Source organism: Trachemys scripta, chromosome 1 (assembly GCF_013100865.1).
Source record: "Trachemys scripta elegans isolate TJP31775 chromosome 1, CAS_Tse_1.0, whole genome shotgun sequence".
Lineage (NCBI taxonomy): Eukaryota > Metazoa > Chordata > Testudines > Emydidae > Trachemys > Trachemys scripta.
Genome location: NC_048298.1, coordinates 242,146,742 through 242,172,137, shown reverse-complemented (window position 1 = coordinate 242,172,137; position 25,396 = coordinate 242,146,742). Strand labels below are relative to the sequence as shown.

Genomic DNA, 25,396 nt, shown 5'->3' with positions numbered 1-25,396 from the left:
GGTAAACAAACTGGCCTGTCCCGTCAGGGTGCTTAACCTAGCGAGCCATGTGCCAGAGGTTGCCGACCCCTGCTGTATAGGATAGTTCCCCCTTCCACCCCATTCAGGGGGAAAACCTCCCTGGTCTTGGACTATGCCCAGGGTCCCAGGATTCAGGAATTGCATCTCCTTTCCTTGCTCCTTCTCCATCAGTGATGTCAATGGTGCCTGTACTGCTAGGTAAAACATACATCTCTGCAAAGTGCAGCATTTGTAGATTTTCCAACCCAGAACTAGAGAGGCCCAAGAGCTCTGACTTAAGTTCCTGATGGAGGAAGCTAGGAGGTCCCACTCTGACCCAGACCCAGGAGATTCCCCTCCGTACATTGGACTCAGCCATCTACCAGCACCCCTCCAAGCACGAGCCTTGGAGTGGACCCTCTGCCACTGAAGCCTAAAGACTCCTTGAATAGGGCTCCCCATGAGAGAAAAGGGCACTCTCATGGATGCACCGCAGAGGACTGCCATAAAAAATGCATTTCCTCCCCAAGCTGGTCCAGGTCGGTTGAGATTCATGTATGGATCCCACGGTACTGGCACCAAAGACCCTCAGGCTTGAGGGCAAGGCACAAGGCAGTGTCAGTGGGACCAAAATGTAATGATAGGCGCTTGCTGGTCCCATCTTCCAGTGCGAGTCAGGAAGCACCAATCGGTAACACCTCATTTAGTCAAAGTACAACCGACTGTGATGGATGAGCTGGATCCTTCTGGTGTTCCCATGGGAACTCCTCAAACTCTGGGCCACACTGAGACTTTTGTAACACCAGAGGATATATTTCTCCCCTATCTGCTGTCTCCACTCCTTTTGGGCCCCTCACTTCTAAGAGATGTCTTTACCCCTCAGGAAGAACCATTCTCAATGTCCCAGGAGCAACTTTTGTCATTGGGCAGAGCACCCCAGTACTGATGGTACCACTGCTACTGACTGAACCATCCTCGTAAGTGGAGGAGCTAGAGGAGAAAGGATCTCCAAGAAGGCCCAGGAGCCCTGATAGACAGTCAAGAGGCTATGCTTACCATCCCTCTGGATATGAACCCTCCATAGAGAAGTGGTACAGATTCCCTTTCAGGCTGCCAAGACTGATGGATCCCTTCTTCTGGCCCAAGGGCCCCTCCAGGGCAAGTACATGGATCCCTCTCAGGAACCGTTCCTCTCCTCCCCCTCTCATCATCTGGTTCTGTCGGTTTACAAAGAGGAAGAGCCAGAGCTGTTACGCCAGTTCCAATGGGGGCTTCTTTGTCTTTTCTAGATGATGCAGCTAACCTGTCGCTGACAATTTACAGATCCCGCTGGAAGAGGTTCAGAACCCCCAACTCTTGGACATTTTACAGCCACAAGGACTGACCAAAATAGCCCTTCCAATTAATGAGGCTATCTTGGAACTGGCCAGAACAGTTTGACACACATTAACATCATGTGTCCCTATACCGAAGAGGCATTATTTTGTTCCTCCTAAAGGAGCTGACTTTCTTTTTTCCCCACCCTGGCCCTAACTCTCTAGTGATATGCAGCCACAAAAAGAAGTTGGTCGCACTACCAGAAATCCACCCCTGCAGAAAATGGCCCGAAGAGACTGGACCTTCTTGGGAGGAAGGTATTCTCCTCCTCATGTCTGCAATTTTGCATATGTAGTTACCAATCTCTATTAGCTAAATACAATTTTAATACCTACAGCAGCCTTGCAGACTTCAAAGATAAACTCCCCATGAAAGGCTGAGCCCAATTCCAATCTTTTATAGACGAGGGAAGATTGGTGGTGAACGTAGCTCTTTAGGACTCCACAGATACGGCATTTAGAAGTTTGGACACAGGATTTGTCATGTGAAGGGACTCCTGACTCCAGTTGTCATGCTTTCTTAGAGAAGTCCAAAACACCATTCAAGACCTTCCCTTCAATGTGTCCAATCTCTTTAACAAGAAGACAGACGAGTCTCTTTGCTCTCTAAAGGACTCATGAGTCACACTGCGATCCCTAGGGATTTGCATTCCAGCACCCAGGAAGAGACACCAGAGGCAGTCCTTTAGGTCACAGGCACCCCCTTCACATGGTCCATATTACCAGCATCTAACCAAGCCTCCACGTAAATAGCAAAGGACTAAGAAGTCCGCTTTCCCAGCTTCCTGGGCTGCCACATATTCTGCCTACTCACAGCTGCAGGTCCAGGGCCAATTTTGAGATAAAGGTTGAGACCCAGGCACCAACACAGATGCTACCTTGCCCTGTCATCTTTGGAGGCCATCTTACTTTCTTTGCCCACACCCTGAACAAGATCACCATGGACAGTTGGGTTCTGGAGATTATGTATCAGGGATACTCTGAAGAGTTTCTTTCCTACCCTCCTCACAAGCCACCTCACTGATCACCCTCTGGGAACCACTCTCATCAACTAATTCTTCAACAAGAGGAAGAATCCCTCGTTGACCAGGGAGTGATAGAATACATCCTGCCTCAATACCAAAGGAGGTTTCTATTCCCCATAGTTCCTAATCCCCCAAAAAGACAGAGGGTGGAGACCCATCCTGGACCTTTGGCAATTCAACATCTTTATTTGAAAGCTGAAATTTGGGATGATTATGCTAGCATCTATAATCCTCTTCCTCCGGAAGGAATGTGGCTCACAGTTCTCAACATGATGAGCACATATTTTCACATAGATATTCACCGATATCACAGGAAATTCCTCAACTTCATGGTTGGTCAAGAGCACTACCAGTTTTGTGTCCTCCCCTTTGGGCTGGCTATGGCACCCAAGGTATTAATCAAAGTGTTTGCCCTGGTAGCTGCTCAAATATGACACAGGGGATATATGCTGTTCCTATAACTGGACAGTTGGCTCCTATAGGCTGCTCTTGCCAGGAAGTCATGTTAGAAATAAGGTTTCTTTGACACCTTCTTACCACCTTAGGGATTTGCATAAACAAAGAAAAGTCTGTTTTGTCCCCTTGAAAGACAATACGTTTTATAGGGGTGATGCTGGATTTAGTGTCCATGAGAGCATTTCTCCCCACAGACAAGTTTTATGCAATGAGCAACTTGATCTCATACATTACATGCAGACTGCAAGCTATGATACTCAGGTGTCTTTCTCTGCTAGGCCACATGGCTACATGCAGCTACAGGACACCATTCGTCAGACTCCACTTGAGATGTCTGCAAGCTTGGCTCCACTCAATCTACCAACCAAGCAGAGATCACATTGACTCCAGTGTCACTGTTCCTACCAGAGTTCTCATCTTCCTTGTATGGTGGTCCAACTACACAGGGTCATGATGGGAACTCCCTTCAACCCTCTCATACCGAAGGCCACTATTTTGACAGACAACTCCCTTACAGGGTGGGGAGCTCACCTGGTCACCACACTGCTCAGGATACCTTGACCCCAAGAGAGACTATACATAAACTTACTAGAACTGAGAGCAGTATGCCTTGCATGCAAGGGCTTCCTTCCACCCATATGCTCACTCCATGTGTAGATAATGTCAGACAATATCACCACAATGGTCTGTATCAACAAACAGGAGTGTGATCTCGTCCTCTCTGTGGGGAAGCACTTTGGAATTGATGTATCATAATGCAGTTTCTGAGACAAGGTGCATACCTCCTGGATATTCACAACTGCCTGGCAGACAGGCTGAGCAGATGCTTCTCCACAGACCATGAATGGGAGATACACAACACTGTTCTAGCCGACATATTTCCATAATGGGGAACTCCCCTATGTGACCTCTTTGCAACCCAGACAAACAGGAAGCTCCCCGTGTATTGCTCCAGGAAAGCCATAGGCTGCAATTCCCAAGGTGACGCCTTTCCTCCCATCCCCCTACTACCACAAATTTCTGAAAGATCTGTCATGGCAGACCCACCGTCATCCTTCAGGGTCCCTACTGGCTCAGACAAGTCTGGTTCACAAGACTCCTAATGATGTCCGCATGCCCACCAATCAGAATCCACCCATTTCAGGGCACCCTAACTCAGATGGGGGTTGATCAAGCACCCCAACCCAGACCTACTCCATGTTGTGGCCTGGTGTTTAGATGGGTGTCAGACATAGAATGCTGGTGCTCCACCCCATCCAAAAACTCTTCAGCCAAAGTCAGAAGGATTCCACTAGATCCTGCTACTGGGCCAAATGGTGGTGTTTCATGCCCTGGGCACAATGCCATCAGTATCCATGGGGAAGTCATATAGTCATCATCCTGATCATTCTAGATTATCTTTTCTCCTCGAAGAGGCCCGTAGTTCACTGCAAGTACACCTGGCAGCAATTAGTGCCTTCCTCCCTTTGGTGAAGGGACGTTCTATCTTCATACACCCACCCACAGTTTGATTTATAAAGAGCTTGATCAGGACCTTTCCAGCAGTCATTAAACCTATACTTCAGTGGGGCCTAAACCTTGTCCTTTCAGTATTCACAGGCTTGCCCTTCGAGTCAATGGTAACATGTGCCATGACCTACCTATCTATGAAGGTGCATTCCTAGTGACCATAACTTCAGCCAGGAAGATCAGTGAACTAGAAGCTACGATGGCAGACCCTCCATATACAGTATTCCACAAAGAGAAGGTTTTCCTTAGGTTACACCCCAAATTACTCCCTAAGATTGTTTCTGAGTTCCATGTCAATCAATTGGTTCACTAACCTGTATTGGTCCTGAAATGCCAGGCCTCTTGCACAGACAAGAGACTTCACACTCTGGACATCAGATGTGCCCTGGCACTCTACCTACGAAGAGCCAAACAGTTTAGAAAATCTCCGAGATTCTTTGTTGCCAAAGCAGAATGGTTGCATGGATAGGCCAAATTCCACAGAGGATTTCTTAAGTGGGTTTCAGGACGCATATTAAAATGCTACAAAATAGCACACCTTCCCTCTTCTGGGAGTATCACAGATCACTCCATGTGAGCACAAGTGGTCTCCATGGCATCCCTATCGGATGTTCTGCTACAGGACATCTGCAGAGTGGCAACTTGGAGTTCTGTCCACACCTTCTCATTACACGACTCTCTCACTCAAGCTGCAGCTACGGGTGAGGCCAAAGGACTGGCTGTACTACAAGCATCTCTGCTACCAGCTTCCTCGTACCCTACTGCACTCTGAACACTGCCAGCTAGTCACCCACTTGTGGAATACACATAGGGACCAGCACTCAAAGAAGAAATGGAAGTTACATACTGGTACTGGAGGTTCTTGAAGATGTGTGGTCCCCATCTGTATTCCACTACCCACCCTTCTTCCCCTTTGCTCTGGATCCTGTAGGATTGCAGTAAGAAGGGGAACTGGAGAGGTGTTGACCCACACCACCTATTATACTCCCTGTCAGGAACACAAGAGAAGCTACTGGGCACATGTGGGTCAACAGACACTACTTTGAAGAACTTCTGGATTTGGGCGCATGGCATGCATACCTATGTGTGGAATACAGCTAGGTACCAGACATCTTGAAGTACCTCCAGTTACAGTAACTAACCTCCATTTTATTATGAAGAACAAATATGCACTATAAGAAGAGAAGGTTTAGAGAATCCATCTTTTAGTTTGTTGCACAAATACTGGAATCTGTCTGGCTCTTGAAACTTGGCAAAAGGGGATTGTGACGGCGTTTGACTCACCACCACGGCGCCTCCTTCTGGCTGTCCTGGGAATTAGCTCAGGGTTGTCGGTGCACCCTCCTCAGGTGGTGTCTCACCTGTCGTCACTCCTGTCTCCACATCTCTCCTGTCATCAATCCTGTCTCCTGTCTCTGCATCGCTCCCTGGACCACGTTGTTCTCTTCTGGACACAGTCCTCTGGATTGGCTCCACTCAGTTCTTTCCCCCTTTCCAGGGGATCAACAGTCCTCAGTCTAACCACTTGCCTCAGTGGCAATCTACAGTCACAGTTCTAGCCACTCATCTCAGTGGCAGACTGCAGTCCATGCATTGGCCACTTCCCTCACTGGCCATTGGGGTAAGGGTGGTGGCAGGGAGAAGTCCAGGCCCGCCTGCTGCTCCAGGCCCTAACCCAGGGACCCTATAGCTGGCAGCCATGTGCTGCCCCGGCCACTTCCTCAGCAATTCTCCTCTGCTCTTCTATCAGGGCCTCAGTTTGGCAGCCATCAGCCTGGAGCTTTCTCCTGTTCTGCTGACCCTGCCCAGCACTGCTCTGTCTATGGTGCGCCAGCCCTTCTCCCACAAACTCCAGGGAGTGACTGCCTCTGCTTTGCTCAGCAGCCCCTTCTTATATGGGCCAGCCTGGCCCTGGTTGGCTCCTCCAACAAACCTTCCCCTAATTGGCTGGAATGACAAGCCTTTTCCTTATTGGCTGCCTCCCGCACAGCCTCCCCAGCGTGTCTTTAACCCTTTACATCCCAGTGCGCCCAGCAGCCCCATCACAGGGATATTTGTGTTTGAAAGTCGTTTATTTGGACTTTGATTTCTGAACTGCATTTGTTGTCTGACAGCAAATAGATACAGAGTGGACTATTTTTCTTTTGTTGGGGATTTATGTTATGCAAAGCCTTTGTTTTGTGATCTGAGAGATAAAATATCCAAAAGGCACATTTCAGCAACAGACTATGTTAGACTGATTTCCTCCCCGTTCATTAATATGGAGTCAGCCTGTCTGTGTCAAAAGATTCTGGCAATGGGCTTTTTGCTGTACTTGATAAACCTATCTATACAGAGACAATAGCAAAAATCCCATTTCTGGCTCGCAAAAGGAAGCCTGTTTCATGGTGATATCATCCAGAGTCTCTGTATTTCATGGCTGAGAAGTAACTGTTTTGAAATGCAAGGGAAAACTAAAAAGCTTTTACAGGATGTGAATTAATAAGATTGCAGCAAGTCTTTTTTTGTAATGCTGTTGTTTCCCGTGCTCTCACTTTTTTCTGTGTATAAGCAACTGAATACATTTTATGTTCATTGAATGGTTTTCATGCCTGGAGTTGTAATGTCAGTCATAGTTAGAAGCTGGGCACAAATAAATTCCCTATTCCATAACAGTTAGGTGTACCAAGGAGATAAACCTATCACCGGGATGACAGGCTGCATCAAAACCATGGCCAATTTATCAGAGCAGCCTAGTATAACAGCATCCCAAGAGTGATATAACTTTCTTTTAAATATTCAGTCCACACTTTTCAGCAGCAATGTGAAAACTACAAGTCTGGAAAAAGGCACTATGAGTTCCAGGCAAACCGCAGTACATTAGGAAATAATGTGTAGTTCTGCACATTCATTATCCAAATATTTTACTTCCTGATTTGGCACATCTCTGGCAGCCTGCACTGGTAGGACTCCCATGGAGTGACTCAAGCCACCTATATATACATATGTATGAATGTGTATATATAGGTGCATGTATATGTGTGCATGTACGTAGAGAAAAAGCAGGCTGGTTGGCAAAATGAAAAATCTTTGTTTAAAATGTTTCAGTCAAAAAGTGTTGGTTTTCCCTAGTGAAGTTTTAAGCCAATTCAGAATGACAGTTTTCATTCCTAATTGACATTTTGACATACAGTATAATTTTGTTTTGTTTTAAGCAAAAGGTCAAAACCACATTTTATGTCGAAACAAAATTTAATTTTTGTTTTCACATTTCCCCTGGGGAAATCAAAACTTTTCATTGGAATTGGCATTTTCTCACCAAAAAGCCCTCCGTTTTGACAAAACTGTGTTTTTTGATGGGAGACTTTTCCACAGAAATGCTCTAATATAGCTCTATATCTATGATGATCTCAATGGAAACTATCTATATAAATTATAGACATAGCTGAAGAAGAAATAAGTGGGAAAGAGAGCATCCAGTCCCAGCCCTGCTAAAGGTTGGTCCCTCTGTGCAGCTACCCTGGGCCCATTCATCCCTAGCAAAGGGTAACTGCAGGAGCCTTTTTGCCAATAGGCAGCCATTCCAATCCTGAGTGCAACCTTCTTCCCTTCCTGCCTCATTTAATGCTGCTTCAGGCAGAAATAACTCAGGAAAAGATATCAGTTGAATATCTGTTGCCTTGGTAGAGGACAAGGCCACATACAGTGGTTTCTCCCCTTCTCTCCTTAGTCCAGTTTGCCCAGAATCTTTTGCAATCCTGATTCTATGGAGGTCTGGCAGAAGTGATTCCTTGTGGCTGTGGAAAGGACAGTTATTTTGTACTGCTCCCCTCCCGCATCTCCAGGATAAAGCCTCCAGGTTTCTCTGGCATTTGCTTATGGAATAAGAGATGGATGCTTGGACCCATAGAAAATATCAGCTTGAGAACGAATACCACTGATCGGTAATCTGAACCATTTCCTAACCTGAATCATTTGGGACATTTGAAGTATATCCCTCATGATAATACATGTTCTTATTCTCCATGCATAAAAACTGAGTTTCCAGGAGGAATCCCTAATGGCAGATTATCCCTGATACAGTATCTTCTATTGTACTTTTGTCTATTCATCCATTTAGTTTCTAGTATTTTCATTATCCTATAGCCTCTTTCATGTTGGTTAGCTTTTGTGTGTCCATATATTAACTTCTACCCCGATATAATGCGACCCGATATAACACAAATTCGGATATAACGGGGTAAAGTAGTGCTTGGGGGGTGGGTGGGGGAGCTGCGTGCTCTGGCGGATCAAAGGAAGTTTGAGATAACGTGGTTTCACCTATAATGCGGTAAGATTTTTTGGCTCCCGAGGACAGCATTATATCGGGGTAGAGCTGTACTTGTCTGATTTTATATTGTATTTGTTTTAATTACTGTTCTCCATCTGTAATGAAAATAATGTACAGATATAAATGCAGAACACATGCAGGAGCCAGGCATTGAAACAAAAAATTGTACAGTTTAACTTCTGGTTTCCAAAACGGGGGGGGGAGGGAACGATAGCTCAGTGGTTTGAGCATTGGCCTGCTAAACCCAGGGTTATAAATTCAATCCTTGAGGGGGCCATTTAGGGATCTGGGGCAAAAATCTGTCTGAGGGTTGGTCCTGCTTTGAGCAGGGGGTTGGACTAGATGATCTCTTGAGGTTCCTTCCAACCCTGACATTCTATGACTCTAAAATTAACCTCTAACAAGTAAGGCTATTTTCTGCGCTTCATCTTTCCCCTTCTCCCTCATTCTTTAACACCTCATCCCATACTCTCCTTGCTGCTCAAAATGACAGTGGTTTCACGAGCATCTCCATCACTCAGTTCAGTTACAATTTTTATTCTTTAATATATCATGGAGCTGGCTAGTCAAGAGTCCCAGTTCTAATCTTTTAAACATTGAAACATGCAGGGAGGTGAGACCAGAAAAAGAAAAAATTTACACTGGAGTAAAATCATAGAGGCTTTGTTCTGTGACTATGATTTCCCCAGCATAACCTCTGCAAAGCCAATGAGTTTAGTGCCATTGCGTGTTAATAAATTAAATTGGGAGCAGTAAAGCACCATCGTCTCCCAATTGAGATTTTAAAACTGTGACAAAAGTAAATTAGACCATAGACCGAGCTCTGTTGGAAGGTATGAATTTGCCTGGGCTCATAGAACCTGTGCAGGTGCCTCGGATTGAGGGCAAAGATAGGAAACATGAAGTGAACAGAAAAGGAAGGATGAAAATTATAAATTGTAAGAGCAGCATCTGGGTCAGACTGGATCATTAATGCAACACTTGATGCTGATAGGCTGGAATTCTCCTTTGTTCTGATATTTCCTGCTTTAATTTCTAAACACTGAAAACCTCTGATCAAACTGGATTTCTGCAATGTTTGGAATATTGTTCTCAAATACTGGTTTTGCATTTCTCATTTTCATAATTTGCCCGGTTTTAAAAGAAGAGTATTTCCTCCTCCCCACAAGTTAAACTTTTGGGCAAGTTAAAATGCCTGCTAATCACATACGTCTTGTGAAAGTCTTTAAAATAATACACTGCTTTTGTATTATTCACAGCTGCACATAGCCTGTGCAAATGGGTACAAGGATGTGGCATCTCTGATACTGGATCATGGTGCTGATGTCAATGTTGTGGATAATCAGTACTGGACCCCTCTGCATTTGGCTGCAAAATATGGACAGGTAAAGTTTGATTTTTCTCCTGCATGTCTTTTCAGTGTATGTTGTAGCCTCCTTTTTCAGTAGTGAGCATTTTTAAATGGGACTATTTTAATGTATTAAAGAAGAACATAGGTAAATAGATATCATACTATGATAAATAAATATCATACTTTGATGCCATTGGCTAGAGTTTAGTCAAGACAAAGCTACATAGCAAAGGAGTATCTACGGGATGCATTCCAAGCCTGGCTTCCTCAAAGCTTCCAAAATTGGCATTCAGTGAGCTCCCTATTTATTGAAATGTGGAAGGCTGTTCTGGTGTCTTATAGTGTAAATCCTCCTGGTCCACTACTATACACCGATCCCTGTTCGGATTATTCTGCTTTTGCCGGGAGGAATCTTGGCAGTACCTGTGTCTGGTGGGGCGGCGGGGGGGGGGGGTAGAACGGGAAGGTGGAGAGGTATGGCCAGACAGAATATGGTTTGAAATATAGGTGCAAAACTACATTTCTTTTCTATATTTTATCCCATTTCTAAAGCCCAGTTCCAACACTTTGGGTTGGAGAGAGCCATGCACTTCCATACATAATTCAGGAGTTAGACGTGTTTATATTTCTGATTGTTATTTTTATAAAGTTTATTCAATAACTATAAATAAAAATCCATGTGGCCTACTGGGAGTCAGAAACTTCTTAATTCTAATCCTGGTTCTGACACTGACTCATTGTGTGACTATCAGCAAAGACATTTAGACCAAATTTTCAAAACTGTCAACTAGAATGAAAAGCCCAACCTTTGGATACCCAGGCATCTCTCAGTTTGGGCACTTGAAATTCTTGGATACTTTTGAAACTTGTTTCCTCAGCTACCTCACCTGTAAAATGAAAATAATTCTACTTACATGTCTTATGGTAATACTGTGAGGATTGATAAAGAAATATGTGTACAAGAAACTGAAAATATAAAGCACTATATAAAAGCTAAGAAAAGAAACTACAAGTATTGTATTACTAAAAGTCAATGGAGATAATTCAGTGCATCAAGTATAGTTCAACCTCTATCTAGTCTTTGATAGAAGCAGTAAACTCTTTTTTTCTGTTTCAGTGATATGGATATGTCGATTATTTATATGTACTTACACTGCTAAGCTTATGAGTGATGAGATATGAAAGGTGGACAGTTGACTCTTTAGGACATAAGGCTGTTTACAATGGGTTCAATTTATTTATAAAAAAAAACATTCTTCTAATTTCTAGGCTAGGAAAGACTATGATGCTTATTTCATTTAAAAATCCCTTTCTGTTACAGTATTCTTCACATTCCGGATTAGATTTTCAGATTGCATTTTAAGCACCTAACCAGTTCCAAAAAATTACAAAGACAGGATTATTTTTGTAAATGCAATTCAGGTACTTATCACAAATATGTAAAAGAGTTGATCTGACAGATTGTGCACCTACGTTAATGCCCCCACTTGCTATATTATCCATCTTCAAGTTTCCAGAAACATTCAGAGAGAAGATTTGTTATACAGAATTACATATTGATTAAAGTTGTGTTGCTTATTAACTTACAATGCATGTCCCCTTACTGTTTGTGTTCTCATTTTCACGATGTAAATGGCTTCTAATATCTCCTTTTCCCTCTTTGTTCAAACAAATAATATCCTTTGTGGCAAGAAGCATATTAGTAGTCAGGTAAAATAGTGAACTTGAAACTAATTAATTCTTCAGTTTAAAATATTAACCTTTACTTCTGAGATATATTATACTTGTAACTCTGTGACCATATGTATTAGTAGTTGGATAGTTTTTTCCAGTACTTATGCCCAAAGATCATTGGGATTTATGTGCATAGGGTTGCACTATATTTGAATAGGTAAATTCATAGCCAAATTTCCTCTCTCAAAATAAGCCAATTTTCACCTAAACAAGTATTTGTTTGTAAATGGAGCATGAATGAAGATTTTGTGTGATAACTGTGTGTGCTAGTGTTGATTTGTCTCATTTTCTATTTTCTGATGCCTTAATTTGCTGGGGGTCATTAATGGATATTGTGCGGAAAAAACACCACCATACTGGAAATGGTGGGAATCTGATACAGGGAGAAGGAGTGGAGCTAGTTGTGGGAAACCTACATGTTTACTATAAAGGAGTGCTCTGCAGAGGCTACCTGTACATGAGTTAGGGCATGTCCTTTGGATCTATGTGGTGGCATACACAGCAGCATTGCACAGGTATTGAGGGCATTGCACAGCAGCTATGATGGCTACTGCATCCCTGGATACATCTACACTGCGTTCTAAAACCCGTGGCGGCAAATCTTGGAGACCGGGTCTACAGACTTGGGCTTGCAGGGCTCACTCTACGGTGCTAGAAACAGCTGTGTAGACATTCGGGTTCTGTCTGAAGCTCAGGCTCTGAAGCCCGAGGAAGGAGGTGGGCTTCATTCAGAGCCCAGCTCCACTTCCTCCCCACAGCCTGGGATGGAGAATTCTATCCTGTAACAATACAACTTTCAATATATTATCTTATTAACACCATGGATAATTTGCCATTTTGACTTAATAGATAACAATGACCCAGTGTGGTTCTGTTCGTAAGAGGTTACAAGCAAATCATCTTTAAATTGCTTTGTCAAGAAAGTCTCATTAGATGTGGAGGGAAATATTTCACCCAATGGATAAGCAATCACGGGTTGTTTGTTTGTTTTTTTAAAAAATCATTCTTATAATGATATTTTGAAACATCTTTTACCCTCAATATGAATTTATATGCATCTTATATTTAGAGATCTGTACTGAGTGCTTTATTATAAATGTGGTTTTTCCTCTGTGTAATGTGATGCTTTATGAATATTGATAACATTTTGAGAAATATATCAGTTTAAGGACAACCCCACTTAAAATACCTTCCATGATTAATATGCCTCAAATGCAAATAATTTTGAGGGGAAATTAATTTATGATTAGCAATAAAATGTATTAATGGCATTTCCTGGGATGAGCTGAATAAATGTTACTCTTTACAACTCCACCCTCTTGGAATGGGCTCTGTAATACATGTTAGCGGTTGGTTTTGTTTAAAAGTCTCACTTAGAAAACTCATGTGAGTGATAAATCTCTGTGTGAGCAGCATACTGCTCTTTTATGATCTGTACACAAACACATTTGATTCTGGCTTGATACATGTTTATTACCATTTGTGTTTACAATGAGAATAGCAATATCATTCCAGGAGGTGATAAACTAATTTTATAGCAGCCTAGAATCTAAATGGATGAGTCAGTTCAATTTAGACATTAGAAAAACAAAAACCTTGAAATATGGTAGTGTAGTCATAACATGCATAGTTAATCCTTGAATGTGCACATAGAAGTCCTCAATGTTCTGTGTTTATGATTCTCTCATCTTTTGAAAAATACTTGCATAACCCATAGACCTGTTACCTTGGAAATTCTTCTTAAGGGCTTCTTTCCATTGTGCTTTCTGGGAACATATCAGAATGGACAGATGGGCTTTCTAGTTCCGTATCTTGTCTTTGATAATGGCCAATGATGGATGCTTCAGAAGAAAACCTTAAACCTTCACAAAACATCAAATTTTACAGTACCCTACCATGACCCCATCCAATCATAATGCTATGTCTTGAGTCACAATGATTGACAGCCTGTCAATCTGTCCTTGCTGTTGTGCTTACAAATGCTATTCTTATTCATAAAACAATTTAATATTTCTTTGAATCCTACTAGCTGTTTAACTCCATAATGTGCTGCAGCAATGAGTTCCACAAGTTAACTGAACATTTTATTAAAAAAATATTTTGTATTTTTAAATATGTAGATTTTTTATTTCTTTTCACCCTGCATTATGGATTAGGGTAACGTGGAGGGCTCTATTCTCTCATTCATTACTTTTTTCTATCTCTATATAATCTTTTCCAAACCTATTCTGTTTTTGTTTTTTAGATCCAGTGACCTAAATTTAATTGCATATTCAAAATTAGGAAACACTGTCAATTGGCAGTAAACCAGCCCCTATGTAATGTTGCCTTCTTCAGAAAAGTGAAATGATCTCCACCCCTTCACTCCTCTGCTGCCTCCTGGCCTATTAATCCTGTCCGTTTTGTGGCGTGCCACCTAGCTCCCGTCCCATCTTCTATCTTTGAAGATGCCAGGCAAAATGATTAAGAGAACCGCTAGACACCTAGCTACTGCTAATAGCATTTGATGGACCTATCTCCATGATTTTATCTAGTCCTTTTTTAAACCCTGTTATAATTTTGACCTTCACAACATCCTCTGGCAAAAAGTTTCACAAGTTGACTGTGCATTATGTGAAGAAATACTTCCTTTTGTTTGTTTAAAACCTGCTGCCTATTAATTTCATTTGGTGATCCCTAGTTCTTGTGTTATGAGGAGTAAATAACACTTCCTTTTATTTACCTTCTCCACACCAGTCATGATTTTATAGACCTCTGTCATATCCCCCTTTAGTCATCTCTTTTCCATCCTGAAAAGTCCCAGTCTTATTAATCTCTCCTCATATGGAAACTGTTCCATATCCCTAATCATTTTCGTTGTCCTTTTCTGTAGCTTTTCCAGTTCAATATATCTTTTTTGAGATGGGGCAACCTCATCTGCATGCAGTATTCAAAATGTGGGTGTACCATGGATTCATATAGAGGCAATATGATATTTTCTGTCTTATTATCTATCCCTTTTCTGCTATGCTGTTGCCTAATTACCTAGTTTTTTATGTCATGTGGCTGCAGAGGATCAGAGAAGGTGTGGAAGTGAGGGGAAACATAAAGTGGGTCAACAAAAGATGGAGTCAGATCCACATTAACAATCTTAAAAACTTACAAGTCTCTAGCTATAAAAGTGCTTAAAGTTTTCCATGTGCATTGAAGATTCTCCTCATCCCCTCTATTCTCCACCTTTCACTAACCCCCATCTCACCCAAGTATAACTCCCCATACTGCTCTCATATCTCCTGTAGACCTGTCATTAGGACCAGGAGCTTTGATTTTGTGACAAAGAGTCCTGTGGCACCTTATAGATTAAGGCCTGGGCTACACTAGCGGGGGGGAGGGGGGTGGAGAGTTTCGAACTAAGATACACAACTTCAGCTACGCTATTTGCGTAGCTGAAGTTGAAGTATCTTAGTTTGACTTATCTCACCGTCCTCACGGCGGCGAGTCAACTGCCGCAGCTCCCCCATCGACTCCGCTTACTCCTCCTGCCGAGGTGGAGTACGGGCGTCGATCCCCGAGACATCGAACACTACCCGCCGATCCAGTGGGTAGTATAGATGTACCCTATCAGATGTATTGGAGCATAAGTTTTCGTGGGTGAATACCCACTCCGTCAGACACATGCGTCTGACGAAGTGGGTATTCACCCACGAAAGCTTATGCTCCAATACATCTGTTAGTCTATAAGGTGCCACAGGACTCTTTGTTGTTTTTTACAGATCCAGACTAACATGGCTACCCCTCTGATACTTGATTTTGTGAGACACTCATGACCTACTGGAGCATAGGACTTCTGCCCTGCAGACCCTACAAGCCAACCCTCTTTAAATTTTTGGCCCTCACTCAAAAAACAAACAAAACAAACAATCAAACAAACAAAAAGATGGGTCAGTAGGGTGAAAAATCCTGTAATTTATTTTGACCCTGGCATGTATTTTTGCAAAATTTAAGGAGAACAAATGTATAGATTGTGTAGGTAGGGTGATGTGATAATGAATAATGAAGGGTTAAAAAGCAGAAAAAACTGGATGGTTAGTTCCTTTCCAGACTTTTTTTGAAGATCGTATTTTTGTAAAGGAAGTATAATATTGTTTCAGGGTAATAACTGGTCTCTACTCAAGTATGTTTTCAACCATAACTCTTTTTTAAAACAAAGTCTTATGTTTAGGCATATCATATAACATGCCAGATGGCAGTGAAAAGAAATCTTTGTTACTTCTACAGCCGTAATAAAATAGAGACTGTGCTAGTTAACCATACTTGAAAAGAAAGCATCATGTGGTTTAAAATTTAGAATGAGCAAATTGCATGAGCTGCTGTATGTGAAGAAGTTTACAGTGATTAAAGATTAAAAAGACCATGAACCTCATTAAAAATCTTGAGCTGAAAATGGATGAATGCTGCTAGATTACAAAAAAAGGCTTTGAAGCTAGTATCTTATCACTATAACATCAGAACTAAACCATATGAAAAACATGGAAGGGAAGTATTAACCCAGTTGCATTAAAGGTATAAAACTCTCCATAGCTGATCTATAATCTCAGATTCTCTATATTGCATGAGCTTCCTGTTACTGCAAAATAAATGTCTTCAGAGTCTGAATAAGACCTTCTGTTGCTATTGCCTTTTCTATGCATATTAGAGGGTTCTATGAATGTGTAGAACAAAGCAAAATGTAAATACTATTAAAACTCCAAAAGCTGAATGCACAATAAAAAGTTACTGTATACTGTGGCATTTCCATACGGTGGTACCAAAATCCTAACAAGCCAGATTGTTGGCAATATTTCACGAAACCACCCTCAAACAGTTTACAGTGAAAGCTGTCAGCAGATGCTATTTTTGGTCGCCAAGTTTCAATCAGGATACAGGAACAGTGAGGGTATGGGGTGTAATGTGTGCCAACAGGTCTAATGTGCCCACCTGTTGCGTGTGGCTTAGAATCCATGGCACAGAGAACTTTTATTCACCTTGCTTAGAAGTAAAGCAAATGACAAAATAGTATATGCACACTTGATGTGCTTTAACTAGTATCACTATCAGCAAAACCAAACATGTGTGTTGCATATAACTTCCAGAGAAGAAATATCAGACACTGATAAGTCCATACATACCTGAAGAACGTTTGATGTTCTTATGGAAAAATATTGTAAAATATATTATAGTCACTGCTAAACATACTACATAAAATGGATTAAAACAGTGCTTGTCCAAATATTAAAAAACAAGAGAGAAAGGTAACCACTTAGGTACATCAGTCTGTCAGTGGGTGTATATACAGTATGTATGGAGCTGTTGTCACTTTTATATAGGAATATAGGAATAAAAGTCATCCACTGTCTTGGACAGATCAGATTGCAACAGACTCCAGTTACTGCAGTATTGCCAGTCCCACACATTCAAAAATTATGAGTCAGGCCATAAAAAAATCATGAGATTTAATAAATAAATACATTACATTAAATAAATATGGGTTTCTTTTTTTATCGGTCTTTTTATTTATTTGACCTCTTGCTTCTGAGCCTCTAGGTTTCATATTTTCAAGCTTTTCCCTGCAACCATCATGGCTGGAAAGATACTTATTTTTGAAAATGCAAGCTGAGATTCTCACATAATCATGAAACTCCAGGAGCTGTGGCTTACCAAATATCAGAAGTTCATAATAAAGCTGTGAAAGTTGGCAACGCTTCTATGATGTTAAATTAGAATAATACAATTGTTAAATAGAAGTTCTCCATACTTTACCGAGAACACCATCACAAAGTGCACTTGCAAGTGTGTTTTATAAGAAGAAAGCTTGAAAACGTTGTATGGCAAGCTAACTTGTCTAGCTCCTCTTCTTTAGGGAATTCCTAATTTAATACTACATGTATCTTTTTCAAAAGTTTACCCATGAAATAGCAATCCTTTAAACACTTCCCGCCACCCCTTTGTGTATTGTCTATACACATTTCCCTGAGTTAAATATTGATTCCTGTATATTTGCGTCTAAATATCTTTTTGATTAATTTCCATTAATTAGCTTAATCGCATAAATTAAACTGCTGCTTAGTCCCATCAAATTCAACATTTCTTTTAGGTCACAACAGGGAATATATCCCTTTCACTGACTTCTGATAGTACAGATTGTTGTACTACCTGTTCATGTTTACTTTTGGTATGAATACAGATTTATCATTCTACTCCACTGTGAAGTGTAGTTTCATTCTATTTGGTTTAACTCCATGCTAACCTCCATATTGAAATAAATGTACAAAGATCATTAAATTATCATATTTCAATATTGTAACAATAGACCTGACAGTTAAAAAAAAAGAAAGAAAAAAGAGGGGAAATATATACTCAGTTTCACACTGCCACTAGCTTGCATATCAAGGCAGAGTTTCCCCCAAATTCAATTTCAGAGCTTCTGCAAACACAGTCCAAGATATTTTTCACTGAATTGAACCCAAAGGGGTTGGAATTGTTCAGTATTTCAAACTGAATAGAGTATAGTTATTCAGAGAATATATATTTTCTTTTCTCAAGCAGTTAGAATCTTTCATTTATGGTCAAAAATCTAGAGACTGTTTTATCCAGGTATAAATCATCCTCTTCCCTTTGGTCTTTTCTTTTCAGCAAACATGATGATCATCAGATACAGTGTCAGTGTTTCCCTTCAGATTATATTCTATTGATTTCCCTCAAGCCAGAGAACCACTGTTGGGTTTCTATGTTCTCTCTCTCTCGCTTTCCTTTTTACTATTTTTCAGAAGATTTCAATACATCTTTCAAATGCTAATTGTAGACATAGGGTACGTCTATACTTACCTCCGGGTCCGGTGGTAAGCAATTGATCTTCTGGGATCGATCCCAGAAGTGCTCGCCGTCGACGCCAGTACTCCTGCTCCGCAAGAGGAGTATGCGGAGTCGACGGGGGAGCCTGTCTGCCGCGTGTGGACCCGCGGTAAGTTCGAACGAAGATAGTTCGACTTCAGCTACGTGAATAACGTAGCTGAAGTTGCGTATCTTAGTTCGAAGTGGGGGGTTAGTGTGGACCAGCCCATATAATGCTAAGACAGGCGGAGAGGGTTTGATACAATACAAGATGACATTGAAACAGACATACACTTCTATGCATTAAATTCAGATTATGTGCAGGCACAGTTTTTAAGAAATAATTCAAGACTTTCAACTAAATATGTTAATGTATGCAACATTAAGTTAATGCATTATACATTGCTGTTTGACCATCACAGCCCCTCAGTGATCAGTATAAGTGAGCTGTCCTTGATATACTCGATGTAATAACTCTCACTTCAACATAGATATTAATTACACACACACACAAAGTTAAAGAACATTATGGAATCAAGCATTCAGAATTGCGGATATGTCAATATTAAGATTGTCTGTGCTTAATCCAACCTCTGTGGACTATGTATTATGATATAGTCTTTAATTACATGATCACGTACTATTTTTCCCACAGGACATCCAGCTTCATTCAGAGCACAGAATAGATGTTCACTTAATGAGCAGCTATTCAATATTTTTTTTCTTACTGTTCAATGGGCTGCCCCACGTTTAATTTACTGCATGATATTCAACCCTGCTCCAGTGACCATTTTTTTCCCCATGGGCTTTTCTATGGAGCTCACCACTATAGTATCTGAGTACTTCACAGACTTTAATGAATTTATTTTCACAAAACCCCATGAAGTGAGGGGGTGGTGATATCCCCATTTTGCACATGGGGATCTGAAGCACAGAACAATTAAGGTCAAAAGTGTTCACTAATTTTGGGTGCCTGCTTTGAGACACCTAGAACCTGAGTTTTAAGAGTTCCTAGCATTGTATAGCACAATATGTATTCAAGAATTCAAAGGAACTTGGAAGAAACTTGAAGCAAGGAACCAGAAGGAGAGGGGTAGGGGGGAATGTTGGGTTTGACAGGGAGAATATATGAATTTGGACAGGGAGCAAGAGTGAGGAAGGGAAGGATTTGATGGTTGGGAACACATGTAAATTAGGTAATGCATAGCCATTGAATATGCAAGCTAGTACATTTTATTATTTGCATAAAATCTGCAGCTTTCTGAATTTACAGCTTTAACAAGTGTGTCTCAAAGGGGGAAGGAGGAAAAAAGGCTGGGGGAGAGTAACACTGAAGCTTGGGAGAATCATTAAGGGAACACTGTGAGGAATAAAGGCCTCAACCAGAGCTAGTATCTTACCCTGCGTCAGCAGCTGCAGCGGATATGTATACACTGAAGCTTGGAGTGAGCCTCCCAGCCTGGGTAAACAAGCTTCCTGCTAGTGGTGCTCAAGCTAGCATGCTAAAAGTAACAGTGTGGACATTGCTGCTGTGGCAGAGATGTAGGCTAGCTGCATGAGCTCAGAGCCAGGGGGTTGAGTGGCCTTGAGAGCCTGAGCTGTCTACCCATGCTGGGCTGTTTGCTGCCATCAGCAGTGTAGACGTACCCACAGAGACTTTAGATCCTGTATACTACTTAGGGACAAAATACCAGACCAGAGACCAGGAGAGGGGAGACATTTATCAGGAGAGTTGAACCTGCTCTTCTCAGAAGTACCCCAGCTGAGAACAAAGAAACCAAAACATGATCTGGTAACAGTTTAGAGCAGACTTCACAATCTGCAGTGGTTCCTGAGGAATTTCTTTTCTATCACTTCTTCATGCATCCTGTCTTCTGTTCTGTCATTGGAGTCTCTTATCTGTGGCAACAGGCCTTACTGGCTACAAGCTGGACAATATTTGTGCACCATAACCTGAGGTTTATATAACTGAGCGATGTAACTTAGCTAACCTTTAACGCAGGGGTCGGCAACCTCTGGCACGTGGCTCACCAGGGTAAGCACCCTGGCGGGCCGGACCAGTTTGTTTACCTGCTGCCTCCGCAGATTCAGCCGATTGCGGCTCCCACTGGCAGTGGTTCGCCGTTCCAGGCCAACGGGGATGGCGGGAATCCGCGGCCAGCACATCCCTCGGCCCACGTCGCTTCCTACCGCCCACAATGGCCTGGAGCGGCAAACTGCGGCCAGTGGGAGCCGCGATCGGCCGAACCTGTGGAGGCGGCAGGTAAACAAACTGGTCCAGTCCACCAGGGTGCTTACCCTGGCGAGCCGTGTGCCAGAGCTTGCCGACCCCTGCTTTAACGTGTGGTGGGCTTTATAATATTAGTCTGCTGCTTCTTTAACTGTCTGTTTTAAGTTTCTTACCCCTTGTTTAGGTAGTTGAAAGTAAAGTTGTTCAGGGTGAATGATACACCTTCTGTGCTTTTCCTGTCCATATGTACATGTTTTCTTGGCTCCTTGCATCATAAACATCGCTCCCATTAATGAATCACTCTTGATTTCCTTGTAAATTTTCCTGGGAGGACAAATGTCTCCATTCGCAATTTGCAAACTGTTTTTCCAGGTAGAGGCTCTGCACATTCTTTTATAGGGAGCAAGTGTGCAAAGATATAGTAGACTGTATGTGTGTGTATATCCTCTATCCTTAACTGCTATTGCTGTCTGTACATATTGCAGTGACAAGGTGGTTGAACTAATATCTTTCATTGGACCAACTTCTGCTGGTGAGAGAGGCAAGCTTTTGAGCTTACAGAGAGCTCATCTTCTATCTATTACAAGCAGCTCAAACAAGAGCCTGTGTGACACACGCATGCTTGGTGTGGTGCTCTGTCCCCCTCTAGTGGCACCTAGACCATCTAGGATTGACAAGTCTGCTACAATATTGGCTAAGAGATATCCCATCTCCTGGAACTGGAAGGGACCCTGAAAGGTCATTGAGTCCAGCCCCCTGCCTTCACTAGCAGGACCATGTTCTTATTTTGCCCCAGATCCCTAAGTGGCCCCCTCAAGGATTGAACTCACAACCCTGGGTTTAGCAGACCAATACTCAAACCACTGAGCTATCCCTCCCCCCTAAAAAAAAGCTAAAAAAAAGCTATGTGGCTTTTAGTTCATGCAGTAGAAGTTCATACACTAAGTTTCAGAGGTTACCCCTGCTCATTCTAGTCAGGCATCTCCCCACCCTGTACTCAGGACAACAGAATTCCTGGCTGCCTTCCTTGAAGATAGACCCAAGAGTAGAGCTGGCTGGAGGATGGCAATTTTGTTTTGCAGCAACTTGAAGGTTTTGAAATTTGTTTTCATTTCACATTAGAACAAACCCAAAACCTTTTGAGAGGAGTGTCTCACTGTCTGTCCAGATGTTTTAGGGCCCTGACCTGTTCTTCCTAATTCAGAGTGATCTGGGATGAAAACCTCTCCGCTGCATCAGACACAGCAGGGAGTTGAACCTGGGTCTCCCTTGAGCATGAGAGATTTCTCTCTCACTCTCAACTTTCCCAATGAAAACTTCATAGAAACAGCATATTTTGACAAAATTTCATTGAATCAAAAATGTCCAGGCCAGCTGTACCTGAGAGCAATATCTTTATACGTTTTGATTAAACAAGATCCATAGTAACTCTAGAAGGACAGATAGTTTAGTTCTACTGGATCTTTAGTTCTTCAAATGCATGTTTTTTCTACTAGGAGCATTCAGTCAGACTGTCCAGATCAGTGGTCCCCAACTCAGTGCCCATGGGCGCCATGGCGCCCACCGGGGCATTTATGAGCGCCCGTCTACTGACAAGGGAGCGCCCCATTGCCGAGGAGCATGGCCGCTGGACAAGCAGCTGCCGAAATGCCGCTGAGAAGCGTCAATGCCAAGAAACGTCGCTGCCGAAATGCCGCTGCTTCTCAGCAGCGATGGTTCTCGATGATGCCGCTTCTCGGTGGCATTTCGGTGGCTGGTCGTCCGGTGCCCACCACACTGAAAGGTTGGGGGCCACTGGTCCAGATGGTAGTTTCTAGCTTATTCATCACAAGCCATGATGCTAAATAATACATTTTTGACACAGCATTTTCAAGTTTGTCTTCTACATGATCGTAGGATTAACATTCTCTTATTTATATGTATTTCCTGTGCTCATGAATAATCATGGTTTTTTTGAAGCATTGCTAATAGACTAACGGATCACACATGTCATTGCTTTTGTAGGCTGAGTGCATTGCACACACTACAGGCTCCTTGCATTCCTCTATTTCCCTGTTTCCCCACAAGTCCCTGTGTTCCCCTTCCCATCCCTGAACCCTCCAACACACATCCTCCCTCATGCCAGGGCCTCTATGTGTGCCCCTCATTTCCTCCTTCCCCATTCCAGGGTTCCATGTCTCCTCCCATTTCATCCTCTGCCACATGTCAGGGGTTCTGTGTTCCCCATTCTCCCTCCACATGCCAGCAGTTCTGTATGCCCCCTATTTCTCTCTCTCCCCAAGTCATTCAGATTGTCAACATTTTAAACTCCATTGAGACAATGGACAAGCCTGAATGGAGGGGAGGGTTGGAGAGTTTTGTGCTGGAAAGTGCTGATGGCAGATGTCAACTGGTTCTTTGATTTATAGACAATTGACCTGGTTGAAGTTGCTCGGTCTGTAACCAGATGCCAGGGGCTCCGTGTGTCCTCCATTTATTTTCCCCTTCCAATAGGGTTCTGTCCACTGATGTCTAGAGTATTTCTTAATATTTTTGGAATTGATCAGAAGCAGAGTTCAAAAATTATTGCACTACACCCAAACAGAGAAACAGAGAAATGCCATCAAGTTGAGTGTAGGGCTTTGCTTTGTTCTGCCGATTAACTTTGACGATAGAAAAAATAGTCTTCTGTATAAAAAATAGTATTAGTGCATTAGTGACCTCAGATGTATTATTATATATAGTTGGGCACTGAAAAGAAATTTAAGGAAATTAACTTGACATTTAGAAGAGGCACCTTAATAATTATAGCAATGCCAGGTCACTCCCTAATTAAATTAATTTAGGCTGTGGAAATGGGAAGTGGTAGCTTTTTCCACTGATCACTTCATCAAACCAAGAAAGGCCTGATACCATAGCATTGAAAGCATCAATGGAAAATATAGTTTGTTTGTTGTCTCTTCAAGGACAAGTTGATTTAGATATGATTCAGTATTACTCTATTTCAAATAACACTGATCATCTATTTATCACCCATATCACTACACTGGTTGTTGCTGTTTCTTTTTAAATGTCAGTCTAAGGACTGGATGTCTCTTGGGATGCTTGCCTTGGACAATAAAAATAGACTAACCAGTTTCATTGTGAGGATTCACGAGCATAAGAATTGCTTATCCAGTTTCAACCAGTACAACTTAAAACTCTACAGCAGCACAGTTGTAGCTCTTCAGTGTAAATGTTATCTGCACCAACAGGAGGGGTTCTCCCATTGGTGTAGTTAATCCACCTCCCAAGAGGCAGTAGTTAGGTTGATGGAACAATTCTTCCGTCATTTTAGCCCTGTCACATGGGAATTTAGATTGGCTTAACACCCCTGAGTGACATAGTTATGCCAACCTAATTTTCTAGTGTCAACCAGGCCTGAGAGAGGCTAGAGCCAGATGCATCAAAGGAAAGGTGCCAGAAACCCTGTGCTGGATAATTATGGAATAACCAACTCGTAGGAGCTTTTTTTAGTCCCAACAATTCAGTGGTTGGTTTATCATTATGTAAACACATATTCATGTATTAGAACTGTACTGTAGTATTTGGATTGCAAGTACTATAGGGAAATATTTATTTCCAATTACCAATAATAATTAAAAGTATATTTTAATGTATTAGGTTTTCCAAATGTTTCCCAGCTTTTACATACAATTCAGGCCTGAACTATTGTAAATGACAGTAGCCCTTTGATATCTCTATCTGGACTCAGAGGAACCTTGGAATGAAACGGTTCATAAGCATTATACTGGCTTTTAAATATTATTTCTATAATAGATTTGTCTTCTAAGTTACATATAGCAATACTACTGTACTGACAGGATCTAAAATCACAGATAAGAATGATTTGTTTTTCAGTTACATTCATATAAAATGCCTATAGTTATTCTCAGATCTTGTCACATATTTTATAATTGGTTTTTTTTTGTTCACTATGCAACTGATTAAAACATATCATTTGAAGAATACTTCTAGACTTTTACTATGCTGTGCTTATCCCTGCCTCATCCTGAGAAGCTGATTATTATTTCCTTTATCACTCCTGAATTAAATTCTTTTAATGCTTTACTTACTGATTTGTGAAGCAGGCTAATTACTAAACTGTACAAGATTCTGCTGCCTTGGTATTTTTTCATGCAGGTTAAGCACAAATATACTTCAGTGTCATCACTGCACGAGTCATGTTTAGCATACAGAATGTATTTAAAGATGTTGTTGTTAACCTGTGAGGCTTTTCACCACCAAAGATATAAATATATTTCAAGTAATTGTTTCAACTACAGCCAATGACATTGATTACTGTGTTCTCGTATAACACTGCTCTACAGCCAAAATGCTTCTGAAATAAATGTAGTCAAACTTTACTAATTCTGGGTCACTGAGAATGAAAATGATGCTTAAAATTGTTGATTGGCTCTAGTTTTCAAGATATGCTATTGGGTCAGTATATACAACCCTTGACTTGGGAATGGCGGAGGATAAGTGAGTTATAAAGGGAAGGGATCTCAATTTAAACCAGAAATGACTAAAATACAT

General features: G+C 41.7%; 1 protein-coding gene across 2 annotated transcripts in view; it reads left to right on the top strand.

The window, feature by feature from the left end:
- The window catches only part of MYO16 (myosin XVI), a 559,391-nt gene that overhangs the window by 227,516 nt on the left and 306,479 nt on the right, over window positions 1–25,396 (top strand). For both annotated transcript variants that reach the window (XM_034758177.1, XM_034758176.1), the window contains one exon: window positions 9,935–10,060. In XM_034758177.1, coding sequence (XP_034614068.1) covers window positions 9,935–10,060 — 126 coding nt within the window. The remainder of the gene's footprint in view (window positions 1–9,934; window positions 10,061–25,396) is intronic.